At 45.8% G+C, this 19108-nt stretch overlaps 1 protein-coding gene across 3 annotated transcripts in view; it reads left to right on the top strand.

Moving 5' to 3' along the window:
• Positions 1-19108, top strand: part of Irbp (Inverted repeat-binding protein) — a 142003-nt gene that overhangs the window by 117554 nt on the left and 5341 nt on the right. For all 3 annotated transcript variants that reach the window (XM_068348078.1, XM_068348079.1, XM_068348080.1), the window contains exon 12: positions 1805-1998. In XM_068348078.1, coding sequence (XP_068204179.1) covers positions 1805-1998 — 194 coding nt within the window. The remainder of the gene's footprint in view (positions 1-1804; positions 1999-19108) is intronic.

Raw genomic sequence — 19108 nt, 5'->3', positions numbered from 1 at the left:
TCAATCAGTCTCTACCAAGAACTTAGACGCCCAGTTTCTCAAAATATGAAATTTTCGGAGGAAATGTCTAGTATTTTTTTTAACATTAACAGATTTTTGTCATTCGAACATGAAACTGTAGAGAATTTTATAGCCTACAATCTGCACATTCCCTTTTAGTAAAAACAAAAAGCTTCTATATGAAAACTAGTCACTATAAAAGTAACTTCTATACATTGATGAAATTATGCAGGTAGAAAATTTAAATGTTAAGAAAATTTCTTATGTACAACTCTTTGCAAATAAGATTATCTTTCAAATGGTTTTCAAATGAAAAAAAAATGGGTTGAGAATGAAAAATGTAGTAGTGGTTAAAGTTGGGAGTACTGTAACCACAAAATAACATTATTTTAATTTGTGTTAAAAACTCAAAAAACCATGAATTCATGCATGAAAGGCTACTGACCAAAGCTGCTAACTAACACTGCCTAAATAGCCTAAATAAAAGATAAAATCATGCCAAAACATTGAATTAGATGTCCATAACACAAAAATAAGACTACAATTAGTATAAGGAACTAATAGAAAGTCTTACAAAACAAAGAGATCCCGAGGAAGCGACACCAAAAGATCACATACACACCCGAAGGGAGCGTCAACAAAGCGGCTGAGATAAAACCCAGCAAGGTTATTGAATGAACGTGTGTCCCTACCTAGAAATCCCAAACAGACAAATATAATACTCAATTTGGGAGCATGGATCTCCAAAACACCTGACGTCTTCAAAGCACAAAATAACACAGAGCTACGAAAAACACGTCCGAACGTTCACGGGTGCTAACAAGGAGTGATGGGAGAAGGTCAGGTAGTGGTGGTGGTGTGTGTGGTGGGGGGGGGGGGGGGCAGTAGCTGTAGTGAACGACACCTCGTAGTAACGGGGGATTTTGAGGAGGGAGAAGGCTACTGTAATTGGAAAGGGATCTCTGGTAGTGGTATCACTCGCCTCAGTTTTAATACCGACACCCTTTAGGGATGAGCTAGCTGGATATTTTCCTAGCATTCCATCCAACTTTTTTCTCTGGTATATTTAGTAGTATTTATACCTTTGAAATGGTGCTTTAAGGAGCATTTCACTTAGCAACACAGATCCCTCGCCCAGAAATAGATTTTTCCTTCGTCAAAATCCCTTAATTGGGCCGAGTCATGTTCCTTAAGGGAGGGTGGAAGATATATGTGTATTTGTTCTTAGATGTGGAAAAAGGAGAATGTTAGGAATTTTCCAGACTATCCGTATGTTTAGACAAAAGAAAGAGACTACACCAGACTATTTGGTGTATTGGCAGGTGATGAAAAGAGCCATATCTGAAGAAAGGTCCAACCTCAAACTGCCGAATTAGTCCTTTAAGTGGCTTGTAACTGAATACTGGTATTGTCTCAATGGATAGCTGGTGTCCAACCCAAAAACCTACCAATAGCTTTAGAATTAACATACTACAGTAAGCCAAACTATTATTTGAACTTTACCACATATATTTCATCATATTTACTTCTCATAAAGAATTACTACCTACAGTGTGCCATGCACATCACACTATCGAGGTACTAAATGATCTTTGCTGTGTCCCAGTGGCGTCAAGTTGCATAAGTTTTACCTCTGATCTTCTTATAAATTGTCCTACTTCCTTAACATTACCTATCTCCAATTTTCACTTTACATTTAAGAACAAATGCTCTGCGTAATCTGTAGGAATCAAGGAGCATGACTCGGAAGTCATATCATAATCATAATCTTCATACAGTACTTGATTTTTTCCCTATATTTCAGTTCCAACCAATGATCGAATTTTAAGGAAAGTAGGCAAACTACTAGATAACCTTCGTGACTTGGTTTACCCACCTTCGTATGATCCAGCTAATCCACCAAAGAAAAGGCCATCAGCAGCATCTACTCCTGCACCAAAGAAACCAAAAATTGACCCAAAATCTATGAGTGTAGAAGACTTGGCAAAGGAAGGAAAGGTTAGTAAATTTGAATGTTTTTTAAGGTATATACCCCTAATTTATTGTAAGGTTTGGCTGTAAGTTTTGTTGAGAGTATTTGACTCCATTTTTAACATGATGCTTTTCAGGTAATGTTTGATAAACAATAAGGAACCCAAGAGATTTGATCTCCAAGAAGTATAATGTGTAATCTGAAAATTTCATTGAATTCTAATCATTCATCTCTACGAAATGAATTTTCTTCCTTAGGATTAAGTAACAGGCAAAAGGAAAATGGATTTGTTTCGACGTAGATACAAACCCTCCGCTATTTATAGGGTATACTTTCGGTGCAGCTGAAAGACGAGCCATGATAATTTTAGTGAGGGATAACTACCCCATCCGATAGTTAGCGGGTTGGGGTTTGGGTAGACTGGCTACCCCGCTCACTCACACCTCTCGGCTGAGTAACCACTTTTATGGCTCGGCAGAGGATGGACATGCTGCCCTTTTCTTCCGCAAAGACTTGCCTTGATTGTTTTTGTTAATTTTTTTTTTTTTTCTTGTGTGTTTTCATTTATCTTACATATATATGAGTGTATATATGTATAAATGGGAATATACGTTGTTAGATACGTGTAACTTTAATTGCTATTGACAACGTATCCAACTGCCTCCGCTGTAAGGGAGTTGTCATTGCCGCCCTACCCTGCAACTGATGGTCGGCAGGTTCTCAACATTGCTGTGTGTTTGTTTCATTACTGAATTAAAGTGTATAACAGTTCAGCTCCCTTTCGAGGAATTATCTTACAAGGAAGGTGACTTATTTCCCGAATAGTGTATTGTGCAACAGAGCATGAATTGTAATTGATAACTTCCTTTTTTTTTCACAGGTAACAGCGACGTAGAACACAAGGTAGCATTCGCTGTCAACCTTCAACTTGATGTTCCTCCTTCGAGGGGAAAGAGAGAGAGAGAGTGATTTTTGTTTATGCCTATGCTTTTTCCCATAGAGCTGGGAGAAAGCTTTACTTAGGCTATGTCCTCTTGCAGGAGGACTTCTCTCTCGTTCGCGAGAGGGTTTTTTTTTTACGCCTACTTTCTTTTCCCATAGAGTTGGGAGAAAGCTTGCCTTAGGCGATGCCCTCCTTCGGGAGGACTTCTCTCTCGTTCACGAGAGAGAGTTTCTTACGCCTACTCTTTTTCCCCGTAGAGCTGGGAGAAAGCTTGTCCTAGGCGATGTCCTTCTTCGGGAGGACTTCACTCTCATTCGCGAGAGAGATATTATTAAGCCTACGCTTTTTTCCCTTAAAGCTGGGAGAAAGCTTGTCTTTGGCTATGTCCTCCTTTGGAGGACTTCACTCTCGTTCGCGAGAGATATATTTTCTGCCTACGCGTTATTCCCATAGAGCTGGCAGAAAGCTTGTCTTAGGCGATGTCCTTCTTCGGGAGAACTTCACTCTCATTCGCGAGAGATATATTTTACGCCTACGCTTTATTCCCATAGAGCTGGGAGAAAGCTTGTCTTAGGCGATCTCCTTCGGGAGAACTTCCCTCTCGTTCGTGAGAAATAACTTGTAGGAGTTTGCTGATCCACCAGGGGTGGTGGCAGAGCTTTCTCCAAAGCAGGTTATCCTCGTTCTCGAGAGAAGACCGCCTCTGAGCATCGGTGGTCCCCTGTTAAGCTTTTGGTTCTCCTTCAGGGGCGGAGGGAGAGCCTTATCTTAAGCGACATTTTCCTTCGGGAGAACAAACCTCTTATGCGGAGGTGTTATCTTTGAACCTGCTGGTTCTCCTTGATCCTTCGGGGTCTCGTTACGATCACCCTTTGGGGTGGCGTGATCGTTAAGCCTTCGGGCTCTCGTCATGTTGATCCTGCGGGTTCTCATGACAGTAGGAGTCCTTTGGGAGCGGAGACTCCGTTCGAATCCTTCGGGTTTCAGTTACGCTGAACCTTCGGGCTCTCGTAACGATGGTTACCTTGAGCCTTCGGGAACTTGTGCCATCAATCACGCTGACCTTTCGGGGTCTCGTAACAGAGGAACCTCGGTTCCTCGTTACGCTGATCCTTAGGGATCTCGTAACATTAGTTACGCTGACCCCTTGGGCTCTCGTAACTTTAGTCACTCGGACACTTCGGTGTTTTGTGACGGGAACTTCGGTTTCCCGTTACGCTGACCCTTCGGGGTCTCGTAACATCAGTTACGCTGAACCCTTGGGCTCTCGTAACTTTAGTCACTTTGACACTTCAGTGTGTTGTGACAGGGAAACATCGGTTTCTCGTTACGCTGACCCTTCTGGGTCTCGTAACATTAGTTACGTTGAACCCTTGGGCTTTCGTAACTTTAGTCACTGACACTTCGGTGTTTTGCGACAGGGAAACTTCGGTTTCTCGTTACGCTGTCCCTTCTGGGTCTCGTAACATTAGTTACGCGGAACCCTTGGGCTCTCGTAACTTTAGTCACTCCGACACTTCGGTGTTTAGTGATAGGGAAATTTCGGTTTCTCGTTGCGCTGACCCTTCGGGGTCTCGCAACACAAGCTACGTTAGGCCTATGGTCTCTCGTGCCCTTAATCACGCTGATCCTTCGGGGTCTCGTGACAGAGAAACTTCCGTTTCTCGTTTGCGCTGAACCTTCGGGGTCTCACATCACAGTTCATGCTGAACCTTTGGGTTTTCGTGATCATAGCCATACTTATATGACAGAGTTTGCGGGCTCTCATTGTGTTGACCGTTCGCGCTCACACAATACAGGCTATCGTGAACCTTCTGGTGAACGTAGTAGTAAGTACTCTCGCCAGACTGAGAGCTCGCGCGCACAACCAATCTTTTGCGCGCACGACCAATTTGGCGTGCGCGGCCTATGTGGCGTGCACGATAGAATTGGCGCGCACACGATCGGATTGGAGCGCACAACCATATTGGCGCACAAGATCGGATTGGAGCGCACGACCATATTGGCTCGCACGCACGACCAAGTTGGCGCGCACGTACAACGAGGCGCACGCATTCGGTTGAAGTGCGCGAACAACTCTTATGACAGAGTTTTTCGGACTCTAGTTGCGCGAAGTGTTCACGAGTGCACAAGAGGTTTACTCTCATGACAGAGTTTTCGAACTCTCTTCCCGTGAATTGTTCGCGCGCGCCCATCGTCATTAAGAGTTTTACTCTCATGACAGAGGGATGCCTGCTGCCTATGGGTTTACAAATCTCTACAGGTAACTATGACACAGTTCCTTTGGGTCCTGGTCACATAACACGATTCCTGAAAATTCCATCAGGAATCAGCGACAGAGTTCCTGCGGGTTCTCTGCACAACATCCCTTAAGATCGTGAGAAAGGAATTCACAAGTAGATTCTGAACCCCTAGGTTCTCATCCGAATCTCTCTGTTTCCGCGATCCAGAGTTTTCTGAAAACTCTATGGTCGACCCCCCTCCCCCTCTACGGGAGGGGTCTTCCAAAGGTGTGACTTGATACGTCACTCTACACTCCCAGCTGATTACTAATCAGCTAGTCTGGTTTGGTTTCACCAGCCCCGATCCTTTCGTTTTCGAACGAACCACCGTCATCTTTCCTCCACCTTCCCACTTCGCGTGGTTTGGTTATCAGATAGAAATGAGCTGGGAATGAAAAATTCTTTACATTGCAGTTCATTTCCCCTGGCAGGCCTAGCGAGAAAGCGTTCGATGGCAACCCCTTTGGGTAAGCGGTCGATGGCAATTATAGAAGTTTTTACAAAACTTCAATGGGTGTTGTTTAAACTTCATGAAGGCCGTAAGCCTTCCCGGAGCATGCACTCTTGCCAAGACAAAACCGCGAGGTTATTGTCTTAAACTCGGTTCTACCATTTGATGGAGGCAGCCTCCCCCGTCATTGTACCCTGGGTATAACGACTTGCCTGTTTATACGATAGGCTTCTGAGACTTTTTATTCTATCCTTACAGGGTTATTGTTTCGAACAATTAGTCCCGAAGGAACATTGTTAGCTGACGTTAAAGAACGATAGCAACAGCGTGGGCATCTTTTCTTTACGTTTACGAACATTTCAAACCCCGCCCACAGGTTAATAGACATCCATTTCTGTGTAATGAACACTGGCTAGCCCCTCACATAAAGAGGAGGGGTAAACCAAAGGGGAAATGATCGCCTCTATAACTGTATATTTTGTTTGAGAACATGTTCGCTCTCATTCAAGAGAGTATTACAGTTAGTCAACGATCAAAATTCTTTCGGCAATAATGTTGCGATTCGTTGCACATACATTATTCCCGCAACCAGATTCGTTGCAAACGTTTCCTGGAGGCAGAGAATACTCATGCGCTAGCGCAAATGGACAAGTACATATATGCGTGCAAGCGATCTTTCTGCCAATAAGGGCTATATACATCTTGCAATTAGAACTCCGTTCTATTAAGTTGTATATTTATATTCCTTACTGAAACCAGGTTATTCAGTACATTACTTGGCTACTTTCCTGTAACCAGACATACAGCATTTACGTTCTGCCTCCTTATAGGCATTTTTCCTTTCCCCCGATCGGAAGTCTTAGTCTCCCACAAAGGTTTTGTCTGGAAACTTCTCATAAGCATATGTGTTCCCTAGTAGGGAACATTTAATATAAATGCTAGTTTACCGATCGGAGACGGAGAATTACGAACGTTTTTTGTCATAAGGAGAAACCTCCGTTACGAACGTTTCCAACGTTCTCCAACTGAGTTCCGGACACGACTTTTAAGTCGAACTACGCATGTATGCTTGTCATGCGCACAGTTCGGTGTTACTACTCTGTAGTAGACTTACTGTATGCTCTTTACCCACCCAACAATAGATTGAAGATACGTCTCAATCCCCTCTTGGGTTTGGTTGGATGCGTTCGGTGATTACCGTACAGTCTCCTGTCCGGAAAGCGATCTCTATCGTGATTCGCTATTATAACATAAGCTGTACTGATTAACTGGTTTACCGTTTGGTATCGGTCTTATTCGGCCAACCACACTGGATTAGTGGTAGTTGGAGGGAGAACAGGCTGTTCCCCTTCGTTGCAAGAACGTGCAATTAGTTACACGTCTCGACATCATCTCGAGATGTGTTTATTGCTATGCACTCCCCCCCTCACCGCTGGACAATCGCGAATGATGGGTGGCAGATGAGAGCTTCTGGAAAGAGGCCTCTCTTCTCGTCTTCCCTCTGGATCTGATACTCTCTTTAATGCATCAAAAGAGGGGGGGGCATATGCCACACCATTCCATCCTCGTCCGTTGGCCCGATTCAGAAAGGTACCAGCATTCACCTCTCTTAGAGAACCATCTAGCAGTATGAAGCCTCAGATGGACAGAGGACAACTCGTTGCCCCCATCTGCTCGCGTCATCCCTGACAGAGCTCCAATAGCTTCGCTATGGCAACCCGCAGAATGGTTCCCGGACCTTCTACAGTTCCTGACGGAGTTCCGAGGGTTCTTCCTCCACGGCACGATCTTCCAAGCAGCCACATGCTAACACTTTCCCAAGCCGTAGCTTTGCTTCGACTTCTCACCTGGGACGATCCTACACCACCCCTCTCAGAGAGGCCTTGCGCAACAAGTTACGGAAAAGATGTCTAGGCACCTCAGACACTTTTCAGCGTCGGTCTTCCAGGCGAAGTGTTCGGTCCTTTGTGACTGATGTCGTGGAATGGGATTCTTTCCCATCGATGCCTTTACTTATACAAATGTGAGATAACTTGTCCCCCGTCGGATCTCAACCTCATCGGTTCGGGTCCTTCAGTCTCTGAAGGCCCCTCCGTACGAACCTTATGCCCAACAGCTGATCGCTTCCTTACACGGAAGACGGCCTTTCTACTCTCTTGGGCTTTTGACCAAGAGAGTTAGTGTGTTGTATGATCCAACCTCTGATGTCTCCTACCCTAGGAGACGGGGAGAAGTAATCCTCAGCGGCGCCCCTGAGTGGATTGCCTAGACTTAAATCCGAGTGTGCTGAACCCTAGGTGCAGCCCATTTCGAATAAAGAGTCTTTGTTCGGTAACCGGAAACCCATCAACTGGGGTTTTACCCAGTGAAGAGTCTGTGGGGTTACCTTAAAAGAACGATACCAGCTCGCCCCCGTGTGTCGGCACTGTTGACCAGCACGGGGAAGGTCAAGAGGAGGACCTCAAGGATTTCCTTCCCCTCTGGGATCGGAAGGCAATTGAGGTCACTCTCAATCTAGACTCTCCTCCTTCCTAAGACCCAGAGCTCGTAACGTCACTGGCGTTGCTAGGTCCCTGGTGTTCAAGAAACTACTCTGTGGTGCAGATACTTTAAGTGGGCATGTGGAAGCGTCAATCGACCTTCACGTTCCACTACCTACAAAGACGTAACCCACAAGAACATGGAGACCTTTTCCATGGGTCCTGTGGTGGTTGCACAACAAATGATCTAAACACCTCAGGCTCCTTGATGGACAAGTAGCAGAGGGTTGAGGGCTGAGGCTACCCAGATTAGTCTGGGGTGAATGAGTAAGAATGCCTGGCTCCTTTCTTCCTTTCACCTTCTCCCCTCTGGGGAAAACAGCTCCGCAAGCCTCAGCATAGCTAACCTCACCTAGCTGCAGGTAAGACCCATTTCCCTTGTGCCTCCTAAGTATAGAAGAATACGTTGTTACGTCCCCAATACCTTTTAGAGGGAGGGTATTGGGTAAGTCTTTAAGACAATAGGTTCTGTAATTGAGTTCCTATGTTAAAGACAAGCCACACTGTTAGTTCCACTCACACACAAGCTTCTGCAGGTCGCTATCAGTGCATTACCTCATATCGGCACTTGATTTTAGCGAAGGTAGGGTCCCTTCTACTATCGATTACAGATCGAAATAGAGAGGACCCCGGGTCATGACCAAGGCCAGTTGGTGAGGACTTCCTCCCTCCTAATAAGTAATTTGTATTTTTCCTAGTATACAAACCTGGAGCTATTTATACAAATTGGCCTGCCACCCTGTCCCCCGAGAAGTCCTGTCATAAAGCAAAATGGTTACTCACCCGAGAGGTGTGAGTGAGCGGGGTAGCCAGTCTACCCCACCCCCCACCCGCTAACTAGCGGATGGGGTATTTATCCCTCACTAAAATTATCATGGCTCGTCTTTCAGCTGCTCCGAAAGTATACCCTATAAATAGCTCCAGGTTTGTATACTAGGAAAAATACAAATTACTTACAAATTTGTTATTTTTTTTTTTTTTTTATCAAAAACTTCCGTTATATGTTAAGAAGTATTTTTATTTCCATGGTAAGGACTTTTTTTTCAAAAATAGGGAACTGATGTAAAATGTTCATGATGATCAGATGAAAGCTTATATTTTTGTTTCTTGGTAAATTGGCTTTTTATTCATTCATGTACTCTAAAGATATTTTCCTATGACTATATGCTTCAGTGCCAGCTTTCAAAAAGAAAACAAAAACAAAAGTTTCGACCAGATTTAAGTGGCTCACTCATGAGTTAACTTATCAAATATTAGTAATGTAAACAGTACAAGTATTCCATGTTTTCACTCTTCTTTCAAGTTTACTTCTTGCTCTAGGTTAGTGAACTTCCTTTCTATCAGATCTCGGCTTTCATTATGATTTTGAGTGTTATATTTGACTACAGTAGATATTCGCAGAGAATTAAACTAAAGGTTTCACAGAATTCTAACTTCTGGCGCGAGTACCCATAAGGTTTCCCTTTAGGATATCGTATACTAACGGGGGATGTATACTTGACACGCCACATAGCTATCTGCACCCTACATAGCGTTTACGCTTCGAGGGAGTAGAGTGGCAATTATGGGAGGAGCCGTTCCAAAAACTCTCCTCCTATGCTACTGTTATGGTACATAGCGATGTAAACAAACGGCCGCCATATTGGCCGACGTCACATCTGTCCGCGCCAAATCCATTCCACCCGGCGTATCCGCCAGCCTCCAAGATACAATAAGAAAGGGAGGGGCTTGACAGGTCAGAATAGAGAGTTTTGGGCAGGTCCATCAGGACGTCATGGCTATCTCACCCAAAAATAGATTTTTCGCTTCGCTCAAAATGCGTTTTTTGGGCTCAAGCCATGACGTGCTGATGGAAGTGTACCAGAGAATTAGTGTATCTTGGGTGTTTTCCCCAATTCAATAGTGCCTTTGACTTCTAAACAATATTCCTTTAGTCTGATGACCATAGAGACCGTGACATCTCCGTTACATGTCACTCCCAATGGCATAAGCTATGACATGGCTTCCTGCCCCCCTGGCAGGGAAGTCCTAATTGGACGTAGGAAGATCTTGAAGTCACCTGTGGGAGAGGACTCAGCCTTGGATGAGGGACTTGTCGGTCTCATAGACATGTCCTGAGAGATAAGTACTTTTTGTGGGAACAAAAATATCACATTTCTTAGGTGAGTATCTCTACCAGGAGCAGTATAATGAGATGAATTATAATGCTGATAAAATTAGGATAATTAAAACACTAAAACAGTAGTATATTTGGATATAGTAGGGTGAAATAAGACGCATTTGATAGCGAAATTTCAATTTATTTGGGAGAATTTCGCAATGAAAATGAAATAAGATGACAACTTATTTAACATATTTGGATACAGACATAGGCTGGAGATTGTCGAAGACGAAGGTGTGAAATCTGAAAAGAAGATCTTGCCACAACACACTTATGTTCCGGTGGAACTGGAAAGTCCTTGATATCTGAAATACACTTCATGTCCAATAAACCTGTGGCACACGTGTACAAGTCTATGTCACTTCACCATAAGGAGGAAGTCTCTAGTGACACACACTATGTATCGCACAAAGGTCAACACAGGCACCCGTTGAGTTAGTGTCCCGAATAACTCACTGTCCTTCGCAGCGCTAATCAGCAGGTTTTAGTACACTACCTGCGGCTACTACAAACCGTTTGAGTTCTTGCACCTGCTTCGCATAGTGTTTGAAGAACACTTTCGAGGATTTCCAGCCTGTGAAGGATCGGAGGCTCTCGAAATCCATGCTCTGGAAAAAATGAAGGGAAGAGGTGACTTTCATAGGATCATGACTAGCGGGTGTACTGTCAGGATCCGCTCTGCGAATAAAATAGGTGATCTTCGCCCATAATTGTTTGAGTGACAAATCACTTCACGACGTTTCGCCTTTAAAGAGTTGTCCTCCGCCAAAGTCTGAAGTTCTACGAAGATAGACCTTAAGACTCTACTGGGCATAGAGAGACATCTTCGATAGACCTTAAGACACTACTGGGCATAGAGAGACATCTGCCTTCAAAAGGCAGATTCTCCAAGGGCCCCACCTCTTCGTTGGGAGCTCATTCTTTGCCAGAAACGTTGTGTTAGGAAAGAGGGTAAGTTCCCCTGTCTCGGCGAACTGTATCTGGCCCTCCTCTCTAGATAAGGCCACTATTTCAGACCCGCGCTCCCGAAGCGAGAGCGAAAAGGAAAATCACTTTTTGGGTCAGGTCTTTCAGAGAGGTCAGGTCTTTCAGAGGGCAAGATTCATTGTCCAGGCTAGAGGCAAATTGAAGCACCTTGTCGAGAGACCAGGAGATAGGTCTCGGTGGGGGTGCGGGACGGAGTCTAGCACATGCTTTTGGAATTTTGTTAAAGATTTCGTTGGACAGATCAACCTGGAAGGCATAGAGTAATGGTCTTGTCAAGGCCGATTTACAAGTGGAAATCGTGTTGGCTGCTAGGCCTTGTCCATGAAGGTGAATGAAGAAGGACATACAAAAATCCATAGAGATTTCCGAAGGATTCTTCGCCTTGACAAAGGACACCCACGTCTTCCAGGAAGACTTGTATTGCCTTCTGGTAGACTTGGTTTTGTATTCCTCTAGGAAGTCTAAGCACTTCTTCGATATTCCAAATCTTTTCTTCATAGCTAGTGAACGAAAATCATGAGATGGTCTCGGGTTTTCCTTAATGAAGCGAAGACAGTCGACTTCTGGACCTGCTGGGAGAGAAATGGGTCTGGCAGGGGGATTAGCTTGGGCTTCAGTTCCAGGATGAGAGTGAACCAATTGCTCCTCGGCCATTTGGGAGCCACTAGGGCTGCTGTTCCCTTGAAGGTTATCAGCTTGGTGAGGACTTTCAGCAGAAGGTTGGTTGGAGGGAACAGGTAAATCTTGGTCCACCTGTTCCAGTCCAGGGACATGGAGTCCACCGCTTCCGCCTTGGGGCGACATAAAGAGGAAGTTGGTTGTTGTCGCTCGTCGCGAAGAGGTCGATTTGCAGTTCTGGGACCTGATGGGAGATGAAGGAGAATGATCTTGCGTCTAGGGACCATTCCGACTCTATCGGGCTTGTCCGTGATAGAGCGTCCGCCGTCACGTTGCGGAATCCTTGTAAGTGAACTGCCGAGAGGTGCCATCTCTTCCTGTCCGCAAGGCGGAAGATGGGTAATAGCACCCGGTTGAGGTGGGGCGATCGTGAGCCCTGACGGTTGAGACATCTGACCACCACGGTGCTGTCCAGGGTGAGGCGGATGTGGTTCGAGGGATGAGGGGACAGTTTCTTCAAGGTGAGAAGAACCGCCATGGCCTCCAAGATGTTGATGTGAAACTTCTTGAATAGGGGAGACCATGTTCCTTGAACCTGACGTTGGTGGGAGTCGTGTGCCGACGATTCCGCGCAGGACAGTTCAGGGCTGTCAATTCAGCGAATGACAATTCAGCTTAGAATCAATTCAGGGCATGACAATTTAGCACAACGATAAATCAGCACAAGGACAATTCAGTGCAAAAATGCACACACATTCACCCTTAGCTTATTATTAGCATATAATCATTGTCATTATTATTATTATTATTATTATCATTATGATTATTATTATTATTATTATTATTATCATTATGATTATTATTATTATTATTATTATTATTATTATTACAACCATTACTGTTGTAATTCATGGTTGTTAACAATAACAACCACTGAATAAATAAAGTAAGTTATAGTACAAGCTTAGGATGGTATATATTCCCTTTTCTGGAATACAGTTGTTTATAAACATTTGCTTAGTTAAAACTGAAAAGCCAGCCTTATGGAGCGGATTTTATCGGAGAAAGGACGCGAGCATATTCTATTAAATGGATTTTGCTATCGTTTGGATAGAAAACTTCGGAATGGAAAAGAGTCTTGGCGTTGTACACAAGACAGATGCAAAGGTCGAATCCATGTCAACGGAAACTTGTGGGAAGATGTAAAGGCCCATACTCATGTGCCTCAGCCAGCGGTATCAGCAATGAAGAAGATGGTTTCTGACCTACGTGAACGAGCGAGTGCATCTGATGATGTCCCAAGAAGAATAATTCAAGAAATTCAAGTCTCTTTGCCAGATGAAGCTACGGTTTTACTCATTAAGTATACTTCATTACAACGGACTGTTCAACGGACTGTTCAGCGCCGACGAAAAAGAGATGGTGAGCCAATTCCAGCACCTAATGATATCAGTGATATTGTATTACCTGAACATTTGCGTGTAACACACAGTGGAGAACCTTTTTTATTGTACGATTCTGAGGTTGAAGATACCAATAGAATGTTTTATCTTTTCGACTAGAAAAAATGTTGAACTCCTCAAAGAATACAAAAACTGGCTTGCAGATGGTACATTTAAGGTAGCTCCGCGCCTTTTCCACCAACTTTATGTCATTCGTATGCTTTGTGAAGGATGTGTTTTTCCAGTGATATATATACTATTACAAAATAAGACAGAGGATTCATATGAAAAGGCATTAAGAACTATTTTGAATCTATACCCGGATCTGATGCCAGCCACTATGCTACGTGATTTTGAAAAGGCTTTCCAAAATGCATTTTCAAGAGTTTTTGTAGGAACGCAAATAAGCGGTTGTTTTTTCCACCTTGCTCAGTGTATATGGAGAAAAATACAGGCATTGAATCTTACCCAGATTTATGTAAGTGACGAACATATTCGTCAACACTGTAAGATGTTGGTGGCCTTAGCTTATGTGCCTGCTGACGATGTTTGTAATGTGTTTGAATCATTGCAAGATGTTATGCCTCCGGAATTGGAAGAGTTAACAAATTATTTCGAGGACACATGGATTGGTCGTCCATTCCGTCGTCATAGAAGAGATGAGGTTTTTAAACCCGAGTTATGGACTGTTTTTGATCGAGTGCAGGGCGACCTACCTAAGACCAATAATTCATTAGAAGGGTGGCACCGAAGTCTTCAGTTAACATTGGGTCATAACCATCCAACCTTTTATAAGTTTGTCGAGTTTCTTAAACTAGAGCAAGATAGCATAGAGAAAAGGATACTGAGAATAAGAGCTGGACACGACGATGGTAGAAAAAAACCCAAAATACCAAAGGACAGCTAAGGCAATAAAAACGCTTGTTAATGAGTATGGAAGTCGATTTGATAAGTTGGAATACTTACAAAATATAAGCTACCTCATTGAATTGCAGAAATAAATTAATTCATTCTTTTTACATATACTGTATGTATTTTTTTTAATATGTAAATTTAACAAATCTTTTATATCCCTTTTTATATATTATCAATAAAATGTTAAAACTTTTTGCTGAATTTCCTTGTAGTTGCTTCCTTATGCTGACTTGTTACTGTGCTGAATTGTTCTTACGCTGAATTGTCATTCACTGAACCGTGTGTGCCTTTTGGCGCCGAATTGTCCTTGTGCTGATTTGTCCTAGCGTTGAATTGTCATGCGCTGAATTGATTCTAAGCTGAATTGTCATTCGCTGAATTGGCAGAGCTGAATTGTCTGCGCTGAATTATCCAGTGCAGAATTGTCGGTGTACCGGTGGGAGTGACCCCCCCACCCTTCCAGTGAGGCATCCGTGTGGATGGTGATCGACGGAGGTGGTGGTTGGAGAGGAACGGATCTTCTTAGGTTCTTTGTCTCCGACCAGGGTTTTAGGAGTGAACGAAGCCTGGTTGGTAGGAGTCTCTTGAGATCTCTTCAAGCGATGGATGCGTTTCGTCTCCAGACTCCCGATGCATCCTTTACCTGTGCTTTTAGCACTGGGTCTGTCACTGAGGAGAACTGTAGGGAGCCGAGTACTCGTTCGTGTTGTCATCTTGAGATCCATTTGGATTTTAGAAGTCTCTTGACAGATCCCGCTATTTCCTTCCTTTTCTTCAGAGGGAGGGAAAGACGGTGTGACTGAAGATCCCAGTGGATTCCCAACCACTGAAACTTCTGAGCTGGAGACAGTCGAGAGTTATTGGTGTTGATTTTGAAACCCAGATGTTCCAGGAACTGGGTCACCTTTTTGCAGGCACGCAAGCATTCTTTTGGCAGATCTCGCCCAGATCAGCCAATTGTCCAGGTAGGACATCACCTGGATGTCTTGAAGACGTAGCTGTTGGACGATCGTGTCTTCGAGCTTCGTGAAGATTCTTGAGGCCACGTTGAGGGCGAAGGGCATGGCCCTGAAGGCGTATTGTCTTCTTTGAAGCCTGAATCCTAGGTAGGAGGAAGCTTGATGATTTATTGGAACGTGCCAGTAGGCATCCGCCAGATCTATGGAGACCGTGTAAGCCTTGTGAGGCAGTAGGACCCTTATATGTTGAAGGGTCAGCATCTTGAACTTGTTGTTCACAATGAACTTGTTAAGAGGGGATAAGTCCAGAATGACTCTGAGTTTGTCTGAGTCCTTCTTGGGAACGCAGAATAGCCTTCCCTGGAACCTGATGGACTTTACTCTCTTGATCACCTTCTTGTTCAAGAGTTCTTGAACATATTCTTCCAGAATGGGGGTTGATCGTTGGAAGAAATGATGAGAGACTGGTGGAGGTGAAATCCAGCTCCAGCCCAGTCCTTTCTTGACGCTGTGGGCACAAGGATCTTCCTCCCACCGGAAGCACTTCATTGCTTCTGGTTTCCCGAGGGCTTACCACCTCGGCCGCCTGCTCCTCTTCCTCCTCTCCCTCTGGAAGGACGTCGAGATGAGTCTCTGCCGGAGCCTCTACCTTTGGGGCGAAAGGTAGTGGTCTGCCTTTCGTAGGCTGGGGTGAAAACTGGTGATTGGGACACCACCGGCTGAGGGACCAATTGAAAGGTCTGTTGTGGCTGAGCCACTAATTGAGGAGTAGCGGGAGCCAGAAACTGGCGTTTAGCCTGACGCTGTTGGGGGCGTGACTTGTTAGGTTTCTTCTTAGGCTGGGGGCCCTCATCCTGAGCAGACTTCCTTTTGCACGACAAGCCCCACTTATTGAGAAGGTTCCTATTCTCAGTGGTGGCTCTGTCCACAATCTCTTTCACCAGATCCGCGGGAAAGAGATATTTGCCCCAGATGTTCGAGGAGACCAGTTTCCGGGGTTCGTGTCTAACGGTTGCGTCCGCAAACACGAACACTCTACATGCCCTTCGGGCCTTGATGAAGCTATATAGGTCCTTCAACAAGGTGGCGAGGTGGATCTTCGCGAGGACCATGTAGACGGTGGGGACCCGAGTATCGGAGGACATTGTCTCAAGAACCACCTGAAGAGACAGAGAGGCAGCCAGCCTCTCTTTTGTGTCCAATTCCCGACGGAGGAGGTAATCCGTGAGCTTGGGAAGGTCCTCGTTGAACTGACGTCCGGCGACGTCAGGTTACAGCTTCCCAACCGAGAAAGTTAGCTGGATGTCCTTCCAGCTCTTATCATCCGGGTGTAGGGCGAGGGAGAGAGGCCTACATTCCTCCAATGTAGGGCTGGGTTTGTTCTCCTCCACCGCCTTTAACACACCGGTCAAGGCCTTTTCAGCAAAGGGGAAGACCATGGTGGAAGAAGCAAGAAATGACGGGTGTTTCTTGCTTAGGGCTGGCACCTTTGAATTGGTGTAGCCCCTGCTCTTGAGGCAGTTGGCCAGCAGAGCCTGAGCCTTGGAGTGCTCTAGCACGATTACCTCCTTCGGCTCGGTCTCCTCCTTGGAGGATGGCTCAGACTTCAGACGGACGAAGCAGTCCGGATAGGCCTCGAAGCTAGGGTAGAATTCCACCTCTTCAAGGGGAACGGCACCTAGCTTAGCGTTAATCACGATGCGTCCAGTGGTGATAGGCATAAATTTCGCATGCCACCATGGGTTCGTCACCGAGCACTCGGGGAGATCCTTGACGGAGATCTCCTTGGGCACCTTTTTCAAGCCCAGTATCTCCTTCCTGATGTTTTCCTGCCCCTGGTGGAGCTTTTCATCCAGGAATGCCATCAAGACCTGGAGGGTATCCTGGGAACTTGCTGGGGCGGGTACTGGGGTGGCCGATGTGGAAGGAATTGGCACAGAGATCGCAACAAAAGTCACAGAGGGTGTACGGGCAATCTCGCCCTCAGAATCCGGGGACTCCACAAGGTCATCTTCTTCCTCCTGACCCCCTTCCATGAGGGTCCTCTTGGTGTCGTCAGGGACCTCCGACATCCTCTCCACCTCGTCGATGTGGCACTGTCGGAGGGCTGTTGAGACATCTGGCTCGACCGTTAGTTGGACGCACGGGATCTCGTCCTTGGGGATGACGGCATTCGCAGATACTTTGGGGAAGAGCATGGTTCTCATCCTCTCGCTTGGGAGATAGGGCCCTGTGGTGTTCTTTTGAAACCCACGCACCCACTTGCGCAGGGTCTCTCGGGCCTTGTCCCTAACCTCCGTAGACGGAGGATTGTCAAACGCCTCATCCAGCAGTTTCTTGCACATGGTGCAGACCTGCGGGTCCCAATAGCAAAGGTCCCCTTTTAAGGTGAAACAGCCGGCGGGAGATCGGCATGCCCGGTGACCATAAAAGTCCGGGCGACGAACGCTGCAGAAGGCGCTCTCACACTTCACAAACTCCTCCTGTTAAAGAAAGAGGCTATGAGTACTTGAAGTCAATACGAAAGTGACTTAATTTAATCTTAGATTAGGACTAAGTTTAATTATTTATAATATAAGATTCCATGTATAAGCTTAGGATAGTTAAGCTAGAATGGAAGGTAGGGAAGACACATACTTGTGTATCCCGCCCAGTCCATTGCCGTGACCTCTCAACGTAACTAATTCCAGAGGGCTGAGTATGCCCTGGGAGGAAGAGGAACACCTGTGGGGAATGAGCCAAGCTTAGTCTTCCTACAGAGAATTAGGAACGATTGGAGGGAAAAACCAAGTTCATTCAGTTAATTGAGAAGGAGGGGTATGCGAAACCCTCTTCTATAGGATAGGTCCCGGCAAAAGACTGCACATGGATGCACAGAATATGCTGGAAGATTATTTACTGTACAACTATACACAATAGTTTTCAGTTTAGGGTATCTCAATACCGTAAGAGTACTGACTATTATCCATAGCTGCACAATAATCCCTGCCGGCACCAGGCCGGCAGGAGTAAGGAGTGACTGTCCACTATAATGTATCTGAGTGTCGCCGGGAGCCGGGCCCCGACCGGCGCCGGCAGATCTCCATTAGAGAGGAACCCTTCTAACCCCCCCCCCCCCCGTGGGGGGGGCAAGTTGGCGGTGATATACTTAAACTGTCTGCATTCAATGAGACAGGTAGGAAGTCGGAGTTACTGCTGGCAGGCGCCGGGAGTGGTGGGGTGGCAGTGGATCAGCACTGGCAGAGAGAGAGAAAGATAGTAGGGGGAAGGGGGGAAAGGGTAACTCAGTACCCAAACCCTTCCGCCTCCGGAAGGAGTGTTCAAATAAAAGGAGGGGTGAGGTCTTTCATCCGGCGGCAAGGGGGCTGGCGGCGGCGGCTAGGTTGCCGGTGGCGGCCCAAGGGAGGGCCGAGGAACACTCAATAGGGGGAGGTCCTCCGCCGGCAGACCGACCAGCAATGGCAACCCCATAGATCGACTATAAGTGGGAAGCGTAGCAGAACGGACTAGCTGACGAGGGGACTGGGCCGGCCTACAGGTCTCCGGCACATGGCGGGAATGTAGGCCGGCAGACAGGGGTGTGATGGCAGGCCAACACAAAGGGATAGATTGGGAGGGGGAGAGGGTTCCAAGAGGAAGGGGGTGTAGGAGGGGCCGAAGTCCCCTATTGCCCATGGAAGGGGATTCTGATCAGGGTTAGCCTGTCTAGGCCGGAAGAGTACATTCTCCAGCCTAGGGTAGGATAGCCCAGAGTAGGTACAGCACTGGTGTCCTGTCCTGAACTATAATGAAGCATAATCCCATTGGCTGCCTAACCTAGGCTAGAAGAACCTGTCTC

Source organism: Palaemon carinicauda, chromosome 24 (assembly GCF_036898095.1).
Source record: "Palaemon carinicauda isolate YSFRI2023 chromosome 24, ASM3689809v2, whole genome shotgun sequence".
In the NCBI taxonomy this organism is placed as follows: Eukaryota; Metazoa; Arthropoda; class Malacostraca; order Decapoda; family Palaemonidae; genus Palaemon; species Palaemon carinicauda.
Note: the sequence above shows the minus strand (reverse complement) of the source record. Positions and strands in the feature narration are given on the sequence as shown.